The 12,969-nt window shown below is 44.1% G+C and overlaps 1 protein-coding gene across 3 annotated transcripts in view; it reads left to right on the top strand.

Moving 5' to 3' along the window:
* The window catches only part of LOC118397627 (gamma-aminobutyric acid type B receptor subunit 1-like), a 301,998-nt gene that overhangs the window by 137,554 nt on the left and 151,475 nt on the right, over positions 1 to 12,969 (top strand). For all 3 annotated transcript variants that reach the window (XR_008070123.1, XM_052469313.1, XM_052469312.1), the window contains exon 9: positions 6,596 to 6,766. Coding sequence is in view for 2 of the 3 variants with exons in the window: in XM_052469313.1 (XP_052325273.1) it covers positions 6,596 to 6,766 (171 nt within the window). In the remaining variant the exon portion in view is untranslated. The remainder of the gene's footprint in view (positions 1 to 6,595; positions 6,767 to 12,969) is intronic.

The following is a 12,969-nucleotide window of genomic DNA, read 5'->3' as shown; positions in this document are numbered from 1 at the left end:
ACACCTTTATGGAGGGGACTGTACTGTAGACTCATCTAGACACCTTTATGGAGGGACTGTACTGTATATCCAGACTGCATCTAGACACCTTTATGGAGGGGACTGTACTGTATATCCAGACTGCATCTAGACACCTTTATGGAGGGGACTGTACTCTATATCCAGACTGCATCTAGACACCTTTATGGAGGGGACTGTACTGTATATCCAGACACCTTTATGGAGGGGACTGTACTGTATATCCAGACTGCATCTAGACACCTTTATGGAGGGGACTGTACTGTATATCCAGACTGCATCTAGACACCTTTATGGAGGGGACTGTACTCTATATCCAGACTGCATCTAGACACCTTTATGGAGGGGACTGTACTGTATATCCAGACTGCATCTAGACACCTTTATGGAGGGGACTGTACTGTATATCCAGACACCTTTATGGAGGGGACTGTACTGTATATCCAGACTGCATCTAGACACCTTTATGGAGGGGACTGTACTGTATATCCAGACACCTTTATGGAGGGGACTGTACTGTATATCTAGACACCTTTATGGAGGGGACTGTGCTGTATATCCAGACTGCATCTAGACACTTTATGGAGGGGACTGTACTGTATATCCAGACTGCATCTAGACACCTTTATGGAGGGGACTGTACTGTATATCCAGACTGCATCTAGACACTTTATGGAGGGGACTGTACTGTATATCCAGACACCTTTATGGAGGGGACTGTACTGTATATCCAGACTGCATCTAGACACCTTCATGGAGGGGACTGTACTGTATATCCAGACTGCATCTAGACACCTTTATGGAGGGGACTGTACTGTATATCCAGACTGCATCTAGACACCTTTATGGAGGGGACTGTACTGTATATCCAGACTGCATCTAGACACCTTTATGGAGGGGACTGTACTGTATATCCAGACTGCATCTAACCTTTATGGAGGGGACTGTACTGTATATCCAGACTGCATCTAGACACCTTTATGGAGGGGACTGTACTGTATATCCAGACTGCATCTAGACACTTTATGGAGGGGACTGTACTGTATATCCAGACACCTTTATGGAGGGGACTGTACTGTATATCCAGACACCTTTATGGAGGGGACTGTGCTGTATATCCAGACACCTTTATGGAGGGGACTGTACTGTATATCCAGACACCTTTATGGAGGGGACTGTACTGTATATCCAGACTGCATCTAGACACCTTTATGGAGGGGACTGTACTGTATATCCAGACTGCATCTAGACACCTTTATGGAGGGGACTGTACTGTATATCCAGACTGCATCTAGACACCTTTATGGAGGGGACTGTACTGTATATCCAGACTGCATCTAGACACCTTTATGGAGGGGACTGTACTGTATATCCAGACTGCATCTAGACACTTTATGGAGGGGACTGTACTGTATATCCAGACACCTTTATGGAGGGGGACTGTGCTGTATATCCAGACACCTTTATGGAGGGGACTGTACTGTATATCCAGACACCTTTATGGAGGGGACTGTACTGTATATCCAGACACCTTTATGGAGGGGACTGTACATCCAGACACCTTTATGGAGGGGACTGTACTGTATATCCAGACACCTTTATGGAGGGGACTGTACATCCAGACACCTTTATGGAGGGGACTGTACTGTATATCCAGACACCTTTATGGAGGGGACTGTACTGTATATCCAGACTGCATCTAGACACCTTTATGGAGGGGACTGTACTGTATATCCAGACTGCATCTAGACACCTTTATGGAGGGGGACTGTACTGTATATCCAGACTGCATCTAGACACCTTTATGGTATATCCAGTCTGCATCTAGACACCTTTATGGAGGGGACTGTACTGTATATCCAGACTGCATCTAGACACCTTTATGGAGGGGACTGTACTGTATATCCAGACTGCATCTAGACACCTTTATGGAGGGGACTGTACTGTATATCCAGACTGCATCTAGACACCTTTATGGAGGGGACTGTACTGTATATCCAGACTGCATCTAGACACCTTTATGGAGGGGACTGTACTGTATATCCAGACTGCATCTAGACACCTTTATGGAGGGGACTGTACTGTATATCCAGACTGCATCTAGACACCTTTATGGAGGGGACTGTACTGTATATCCAGACTGCATCTAGACACCTTTATGGAGGGGACTGTACTGTATATCCAGACTGCATCTAGACACCTTTATGGAGGGGACTGTACTGTATATCCAGACTGCATCTAACCTTTATGGAGGGGACTGTACTGTATATCCAGACTGCATCTAGACACCTTTATGGAGGGGACTGTACTGTATATCCAGACTGCATCTAACCTTTATGGAGGGGACTGTACTGTATATCCAGACTGCATCCAGACACCTTTATGGAGGGGACTGTGCTGTATATCCAGACTGCATCTAGACACCTTTATGGAGGGGACTGTACTGTATATCCAGACTGCATCTAGACACCTTTATGGAGGGGACTGTACTGTATATCCAGACACCTTTATGGAGGGGACTGTGCTGTATATCCAGACACCTTTATGGAGGGGACTGTACTGTATATCCAGACTGCATCTAGACACCTTTATGGAGGGGACTGTACTGTATATCCAGACTGCATCTAGACACCTTTATGGAGGGGACTGTACTGTATATCCAGACTGCATCTAGACACCTTTATGGAGGGGACTGTACTGTATATCCAGACTGCATCTAGACACCTTTATGGAGGGGACTGTACTGTATATCCAGACTGCATCTAGACACCTTTATGGAGGGGACTGTACTGTATATCCAGACTGCATCTAGACACCTTTATGGAGGGGACTGTACTGTATATCCAGACACCTTTATGGAGGGGACTGTGCTGTATATCCAGACACCTTTATGGAGGGGACTGTACTGTATATCCAGACTGCATCTAGACACCTTTATGGAGGGGACTGTACTCTATATCCAGACTGCATCTAGACACCTTTATGGAGGGGACTGTACTGTATATCCAGACACCTTTATGGAGGGGACTGTACTGTATATCCAGACTGCATCTAGACACCTTTATGGAGGGGACTGTACTGTATATCCAGACTGCATCTAGACACCTTTATGGAGGGGACTGTACTCTATATCCAGACTGCATCTAGACACCTTTATGGAGGGGACTGTACTGTATATCCAGACTGCATCTAGACACCTTTATGGAGGGGACTGTACTGTATATCCAGACACCTTTATGGAGGGGACTGTACTGTATATCCAGACTGCATCTAGACACCTTTATGGAGGGGACTGTACTGTATATCCAGACACCTTTATGGAGGGGACTGTACTGTATATCTAGACACCTTTATGGAGGGGACTGTGCTGTATATCCAGACTGCATCTAGACACTTTATGGAGGGGACTGTACTGTATATCCAGACTGCATCTAGACACCTTTATGGAGGGGACTGTACTGTATATCCAGACTGCATCTAGACACTTTATGGAGGGGACTGTACTGTATATCCAGACACCTTTATGGAGGGGACTGTACTGTATATCCAGACTGCATCTAGACACCTTCATGGAGGGGACTGTACTGTATATCCAGACTGCATCTAGACACCTTTATGGAGGGGACTGTACTGTATATCCAGACTGCATCTAGACACCTTTATGGAGGGGACTGTACTGTATATCCAGACTGCATCTAGACACCTTTATGGAGGGGACTGTACTGTATATCCAGACTGCATCTAGACACCTTTATGGAGGGGACTGTACTGTATATCCAGACACCTTTATGGAGGGGACTGTACTGTATATCCAGACTGCATCTAGACACCTTTATGGAGGGGACTGTACTGTATATCCAGACACCTTTATGGAGGGGACTGTACTGTATATCTAGACACCTTTATGGAGGGGACTGTGCTGTATATCCAGACTGCATCTAGACACTTTATGGAGGGGACTGTACTGTATATCCAGACTGCATCTAGACACCTTTATGGAGGGGACTGTACTGTATATCCAGACTGCATCTAGACACTTTATGGAGGGGACTGTACTGTATATCCAGACACCTTTATGGAGGGGACTGTACTGTATATCCAGACTGCATCTAGACACCTTTATGGAGGGGACTGTACTGTATATCCAGACTGCATCTAGACACCTTTATGGAGGGGACTGTACTGTATATCCAGACTGCATCTAGACACCTTTATGGAGGGGACTGTACTGTATATCCAGACTGCATCTAGACACCTTTATGGAGGGGACTGTACTGTATATCCAGACTGCATCTAGACACCTTTATGGAGGGGACTGTACTGTATATCCAGACTGCATCTAGACACCTTTATGGAGGGGACTGTACTGTATATCCAGACTGCATCTAGACACCTTTATGGAGGGGACTGTACTGTATATCCAGACTGCATCTAGACACCTTTATGGAGGGGATACAGGAATAGCAGGCCTAGGAACAGTGGGTTAACTGCCTGTTCAGGGGCAGAACGACAGATTTGTACCTTGTCAGCTCGGGGGTTTGAACTTGCAACCTTCCGGTTACTAGTCCAACGCTCTAACCACTAGGCTACCCTGCCGCCCCAGTATACAGCCATATTCCTACATTTTTCATGCAGTGCTATTTTGGTGTCATAAAGACCTGTCTCTGTCGGTTCCCACATCACATTTCTGACCCATATTCCCCTGCAGTGGCCGTGTCACCGTTCGATGTATGTTTGCATCCCAAATTGCACCCTATACCCTATATAGTGCATTATGTTTATTTTTTTTACCAGGGCCAAAAGGGAATAGTGCCCATAGGGAATAGGGCCCATAGGGCTCTGGTCAAAAGTAGTGCACTATATAGGAAATTGGAGCCATTTTAACGAACCAGCTCACATTGCAGTTGATCAATGAAAATGTTTAATACATTAGCAGGACCTAATTTACTGGGCTTTTGCTGAGGGATATTCAATCAGGACCTAATTTACTGGGATATGGCTGAGGGATATTCTATCAGGACCTAATTTACTGGGCTTTGGCTGAGGGATATTCTATCAGGACCTAATTTACTGGGCTTTTGCTGAGGGATATTCTATCAGGACCTAATTTACTGGGATATGGCTGAGGGATATTCAATCAGGACCTAATTTACTGGGATATGGCTGAGGGATATTCTATCAGGACCTAATTTACTGGGATATGGCTGAGGGATATTCAATCAGGACCTAATTTACTGGGATATGGCGGAGGGATATTCGATCAGGACCTAATTTACTGGGCTTTGGCTGAGGGATATTCAATCAGGACCTAATTTACTGGGATATGGCTGAGGGATATTCTATCAGGACCTAATTTACTGGGATGTGGCTGAGGGATATTCGATCAGGACCTAATTTACTGGGATATGGCGGAGGGATATTCTATCAGGACCTAATTTACTGGGATATGGCGGAGGGATATTCGATCAGGACCTAATTTACTGGGCTTTGGCTGAGGGATATTCAATCAGGACCTAATTTACTGGGATATGGCGGAGGGATATTCAATCAGGACCTAATTTACTGGGATGTGGCTGAGGGATATTCGATCAGGACCTAATTTACTGGGATATGGCGGAGGGATATTCTATCAGGACCTAATTTACTGGGATATGGCTGAGGGATATTCTATCAGGACCTAATTTACTGGGATATGGCTGAGGGATATTCAATCAGGACCTAATTTACTGGGATATGGCGGAGGGATATTCGATCAGGACCTAATTTACTGGGATTTGGCTGAGGGATATTCGATCAGGACCTAATTTACTGGGCTTTGGCTGAGGGATATTCATCAGGACCTAATTTACTGGGATATGGCTGAGGGATATTCTATCAGGACCTAATTTACTGGGCTTTGGCTGAGGGATATTCAATCAGGACCTAATTTACTGGGATATGGCTGAGGGATATTCAATCAGGACCTAATTTACTGGGATATGGCTGAGGGATATTCGATCAGGACCTAATTTACTGGGATATGGCGGAGGGATATTCTATCAGGACCTAATTTACTGGGATATGGCTGAGGGATATTCTATCAGGACCTAATTTACTGGGCTTTGGCTGAGGGATATTCTATCAGGACCTAATTTACTGGGCTTTGGCTGAGGGATATTCTATCAGGACCTAATTTACTGGGCTTTGGCGGAGGGATATTCAATCAGGACCTAATTTACTGTTTTCTCGTTTTGTCTTATTCTTTGGTTTGTTCTTTTTCCTCTGTCTCTTCTGTCTTTTCTGTCAAATTTTTTCATGATGAGGACACCCTAACACTTTTCTATCTCCTCTCCTCCTCTCCTCCTGTCCTCCTCTCCTCCTGTCCTCCTCTCCCCCTGTCCTCCTCTCCTCCTGTCCTCCTCTCCTCCTCTCCTCCTCTCCTCCTCTCTCCTCCTCTCCTCCTGTCCTCCTCTCCTCCTCTCCTCCTGTCCTCCTCTCCTCCTGTCCTCCTCTCCTCCTCTCCTCCTCTCCTCCTGTCCTCCTCTCCTCCTGTCCTCCTCTCCTCCTGTCCTCCTCTCCTTCTCTCTTCTCTCCTCAGTTATCCTACGGCTCCAGTTCTCCAGCTCTCTCCAACCGTCAGCGCTTCCCGACGTTCTTCCGTACCCACCCGTCTGCCACCCTCCACAACCCCACCAGGGTTCAGCTCTTTCAGAAGTGGAAATGGACGAAGATCGCCACCATCCAGCAGACTACGGAAGTTTTCACCTCGGTGAGTGACAGGCATCTTTAACATTTACATTTTTGTTTGTTTGTTTGTTTTTTTACTGTTTTATAGACAGTGAGAGTCTGAATGTAGAGGGGAGACAGATACAGAGGAAAACAGAGCGGGAGGGTTGAGATGGCATTCATAGCCACGTCAGAATGGTTTTCTTCTTCTGTGGTCCAGAGTCTGTGGGGCTAATCACTCCATCAAAACCCTTCCTAACTCAGGCTGCTCTAGACTCAAGTTTTATGGACTTTGATGAAACATGAGCCTTCCTGTTCCGGTGACATGCATTGAAAACTCGGGGCCTCTTCGTAGCTTTCTTTTGCAAAATAACTATTAATTAACAGAGTTGATTTTTTATTTTTTTATTTTTAAAGGTCAATAGTAAACATCATATTAAAATGTGGGACATTGATTGTATGATAAGAATAAAAAAAAATGAGCAGGTCTAATTGTCTCCCGAGGATAGAATAATCTGCCCCCCCCCCTCTGGTTCACCTGTGGTAACATGACGGCTCTCAACTCCCCGACAACAGTTCCACCGATAGCCAATGGGAAAGAGGTGCGACTCCGTGACCTGGAAGCAGCGCGAGCTAAGTTAGAAAAATAAAGGGGCAAATCGATCTCCTTAAAAAGAAAACAGAATCACTTGAGAATCATTCCGGTAAATTCAACGTGCCAAAAGGACTTCAAACTTCCGTGGGGGTGGCGGGAAAACCCAACTTTGTTTCATGAGCAATATTTTCTATGAGAAATACGAGGCAGGAGAAGCTGGGTCCCATGTTTCTGATTAACATTGCACATTTGCGCGGGTCTTCTCCGGGAAGGGCTCTCGTTTGAAGTGAAATGGCAAATTGTTCGCCTTGCAGTGGACTCGGGGGGGCTCTGACCTATGAGGAGAAGAGTTAAACAAACTGCTAAAACAGAGGGCTAACCCTAACCCCTAACCCCTAACCCCTAACCCTTGCAGTGGACTCGGGGGGCTCTGACCTATGAGGAGAAGAGGCTCAGCATCTCCCCAGATCTGAATGCCAAACTGCTAAAACAGAGGGCTAACCCTAACCCTAACCCCTAACCCCTAACCCTAATTCCTAACCCTAACCCTAACCCCTAACCCTAACCCTAACCCCTAACCCTAACCCCTAACCCCTAACCCTAACCCTAATTCCTAACCCTAAACCTAACCCCTAACCCTAACCCTACAATGGAGGTGAGATCCCAGCTACACCAGCAAAATCTGAGATGCGATTTCATCCACCCGGGAAAAAAAACTAATCTTGATCTTTCAGAACACAATGCTCCCAATAAAGCTCAAGACATTTTCCAGAATCACATTTCCCAGAATCCCTGACGAGTCGACAGATGGAGCCCCATAATGACTGGCACAATATTCAGATATGCACAGTAACACAGCCTAGCCTATGGCTATAATGCTGCCCTCAGCATAAGCCAATGAGGAGGACACCCCCCTTGAAGTGGTTACAAGGACATTATTACTATTATTGCTGAGTATTGGACTTTGTTAATATTATACTGCCTATGGTCCAGGATATTAAACAGTGATGATACCACACCAATTAACGAATAATGTCACACAGACTGAGGCTGCTTCCTGGTGGGGCTCCAGAGCATTGAATTCCTACATGGGAAAATATGGCTATATAAATTGGAAGCTATTCCCCTACTGTTTTTTGTTTGTTCGCTACTGCTAAGGAGAGATGGTCAGATTAATTTGGGCTACGACACAATACCATTTAGGCCAGGCTATTGAATGTGTCTCCCAGGGAGGACTTGGCCTACAGGCCATGATTAATGATGGTTATGATCTAGATTATAAAACTGTGTGGTTCGAGCCCTGAATGCTGATTGGCTGACAGCCGTGGTATATAAGACCGTATACCACGGGTATGACAAACATTTATTTTTACTGCTCTAATTATGTTGGTAACCAGTGTATAATAGCAATAAGGGGGCCGAAATACCAGCAACAGTGTGTGAAAACCTTGTGAAGACTTACAGAAAACGTTTGACCTTTGTCATTGCCAACAAAGGGTATTTAACTAAGTATTGAGATAAACTTTTGTCATTGACCAAATACTTATTTTCCACCATAATTTGCAAATAAATTCATAAAAAATCCTACAATGTGATTTTGTGGATTATTTTCTAATTTTGTCTGTCATAGTTGAAGTGTAGCTATGATGAAAATTACAGGCCTCTCTCATCTTTTTAATATATAAGTGGGAGAACTTGCACAATTGGTGTGTGACTAAATACTTTTTTGCCCCACTGTATCTGTTGTTATGTTTACGCTTTTAATTTCTCTTCACTACCCACCCTAACTCATCAAGACTCATAGATATCCACCCTAACTCATCAAGACTGATAGATACCCACCCTAACTCATCAAGACTCATAGATATCCACCCTAACTCAGTAAGACTGATAGATACCCACCCTAACTCATCAAGACTCATAGATATCCACCCTAACTCAGTAAGACTGATAGATACCCACCCTAACTCATCAAGACTCATAGATATCCACCCTAACTCAGTAAGACTGATAGATACCCACCCTAACTCATCAAGACTCATAGATATCCACCGTAACTCAGTAAGACTGATAGATACCCACCCTAACTCATCAAGACTCATAGATATCCACCCTAACTCATCAAGACTCATAGATATCCACCCTAACTCATCAAGACTCATAGATACCCACCCTAACTCATCAAGACTCATAGATATCCACCCTAACTCATCAAGACTGATAGATACCCACCCTAACTCATCAAGACTCATAGATATCCACCCTAACTCATCAAGACTGATAGATACCCACCCTAACTCATCAAGACTCATAGATATCCACCCTAACTCAGTAAGACTGATAGATACCCACCCTAACTCATCAAGACTCATAGATATCCACCCTAACTCAGTAAGACTGATAGATACCCACCCTAACTCATCAAGACTCATAGATATCCACCCTAACTCAGTAAGACTGATAGATACCCACCCTAACTCATCAAGACTCATAGATATCCACCGTAACTCAGTAAGACTGATAGATACCCACCCTAACTCATCAAGACTCATAGATATCCACCCTAACTCATCAAGACTCATAGATATCCACCCTAACTCATCAAGACTCATAGATACCCACCCTAACTCATCAAGACTCATAGATATCCACCCTAACTCAGTAAGACTGATAGATACCCACCCTAACTCATCAAGACTCATAGATATCCACCTTAACTCATCAAGACTGATAGATACCCACCCTAACTCATCAAGACTCATAGATATCCACCCTAACTCATCAAGACTCATAGATACCCACCCTAACTCATCAAGACTGATAGATCCCCACCCTAACTCATCAAGACTGATAGATACCCACCCTAACTAATCAAGACTGATAGATAGCCACCCTAACTCATCAAGACTGATAGATCCCCACCCTAACTCATCAAGACTGATAGATCCCCACCCTAACTCATCAAGACTCATAGATACCCACCCTAACTCATCAAGACTGATAGAGCCCCACCCTAACTCATCAAGACTGATAGATCCCCACCCTAACTCATCAAGACTGAAAGATCCCCACCCTAACTCATCAAGACTGATAGACCCCACCCTAACTCATCAAGACTCATAGATACCCACCCTAACTCATCAAGACTGATAGATCCCCACCGTAACTCATCAAGACTGATAGATACCCACCCTAACTCATCAAGACTGATAGATACCCACCCTAACTCATCAAGACTGATAGAAGAAGGGGACAGGGAAGGGGGGGGGTGTAAGTTTACCTGCGGGTCCTGTTTTTTGTTTACACATCCATGGGCTGTATTAACATTAAAGATAACAATTAAATCAATAATATAACATTTGTTTCTGGAAAAACAATAGCAACGCTAGTTATTCTCTCTTGGATCTGGAAAGACTTAAATTGTCCATTCGAATGTTCCAGCTGTTTTGCTATTCTAGCATTTCATATTGATAGAGCAATGCTCCAAGAATCACACTTTGCTCCTTTAAGGATTTTGTAAAAATTTTGATTAGATTTATTAGGATTCCCATTAGCCGACGCCAATGGTAGTCTTCAATTTACACACATTTAACATGAACATGTAGTGTGTGTATTTATCAGAGACAGGTAGTCTTACTGGGGGTCTGACACATCACCAACAATACATTACAGACAAAATACTAACATGAACATGTAGTGTGTGTATCTATCAGTTACACATACCTGTCAGTACATACACACAACATACATGTCAGTACATACACACAACCAGTAGGTCACATGTCAGTACATACACACAACCAGTAGGTCACATGTCAGTACATACACACAACATACATGTCAGTACATACACACAACATACATGTCAGTACATACACACAACATACATGTCAGTACACACACACAACATACATGTCAGTACATACACACAACATACATGTCAGTACATACACACAACATACATGTCAGTACACACACACAACATACATGTCAGTACACACACACAACATACATGTCAGTACATACACACAACCAGTAGGTCACATGTCAGTACATACACACAACATACATGTCAGTACATACACACAACATACATGTCAGTACACACACACAACATACATGTCAGTACACACACACAACATACATGTCAGTACATACACACAACCAGTAGGTCACATGTCAGTACATACACACAACATACATGTCAGTACATACACACAACATACATGTCAGTACACACACACAACATACATGTCAGTACACACACACAACATACATGTCAGTACATACACACAACCAGTAGGTCACATGTCAGTACATACACACAACCAGTAGGTCACATGTCAATACAGACACACAACCAGTAGGTCACATGTCAGTACACACAACCAGTAGGTCACCTGTCAGTACATACACACAACCAGTAGGTCACATGTCAGTACACACAACAGGTAGGTCACATGTCAGTACACACAACCAGTAGGTCACATGTCAGTACAGACACACAACCAGTAGGTCACATGTCAGTACATACACACAACCAGTAGGTCACATGTCAGTACACACAACCAGTAGGTCACATGTCAGTACATACAACCAGTAGGTCACATGTCAGTACATACATACAACCAGTAGGTCACATGTCAGTACATACACACAACCAGTAGGTCACATGTCAGTACATACACACAACAAGTAGGTCACATGTCAGTACATACACACAACCAGTAGGTCACATGTCAGTACACACAACCAGTAGGTCACATGTCAGTACATACACACAACCAGTAGGTCACATGTCAGTACATACAACCAGTAGGTCACATGTCAGTACATACAACCAGTAGGTCACATGTCAGTACACACAACCAGTAGGTCACATGTCAGTACACACAACCAGTAGGTCACATGTCAGTACATACAACCAGTAGGTCACATGTCAGTACACACAACCAGTAGGTCACATGTCAGTACATACAACCAGTAGGTCACATGTCAGTACATACACACAACAAGTAGGTCACATGTCAGTACATACAACCAGTAGGTCACATGTCAGTACATACAACCAGTAGGTCACATGTCAGTACACACAACCAGTAGGTCACATGTCAGTACATACAACCAGTAGGTCACATGTCAGTACACACAACCAGTAGGTCACATGTCAGTACACACAACCAGTAGGTCACATGTCAGTACATACACACAACAAGTAGGTCACATGTCAGTACACACAACCAGTAGGTCACATGTCAGTACATACACACAACCAGTAGGTCACATGTCAGTACATACACACAACCAGTAGGTCACATGTCAGTACATACATACAACCAGTAGGTCACATGTCAGTACATACACACAACAAGTAGGTCACATGTCAGTACATACAACCAGTAGGTCACATGTCAGTACATACAACCAGTAGGTCACATGTCAGTACATACAACCAGTAGGTCACATGTCAGTACATACAACCAGTAGGTCACATGTCAGTACAGACAACCAGTAGGTCACATGTCAGTACATACAACCAGTAGGTCACATGTCAGTACAGACAACCAGTAGGTCACATGTCAGTACATACACACAACCAGTAGGTCACATGTCAGTACATACATACAACCAGTAGGTCACATGTCAGTACA

This window comes from Oncorhynchus keta, chromosome 19 (assembly GCF_023373465.1).
Source record: "Oncorhynchus keta strain PuntledgeMale-10-30-2019 chromosome 19, Oket_V2, whole genome shotgun sequence".
NCBI lineage: Eukaryota > Metazoa > Chordata > Actinopteri > Salmoniformes > Salmonidae > Oncorhynchus > Oncorhynchus keta.
Note: the sequence above shows the minus strand (reverse complement) of the source record. Positions and strands in the feature narration are given on the sequence as shown.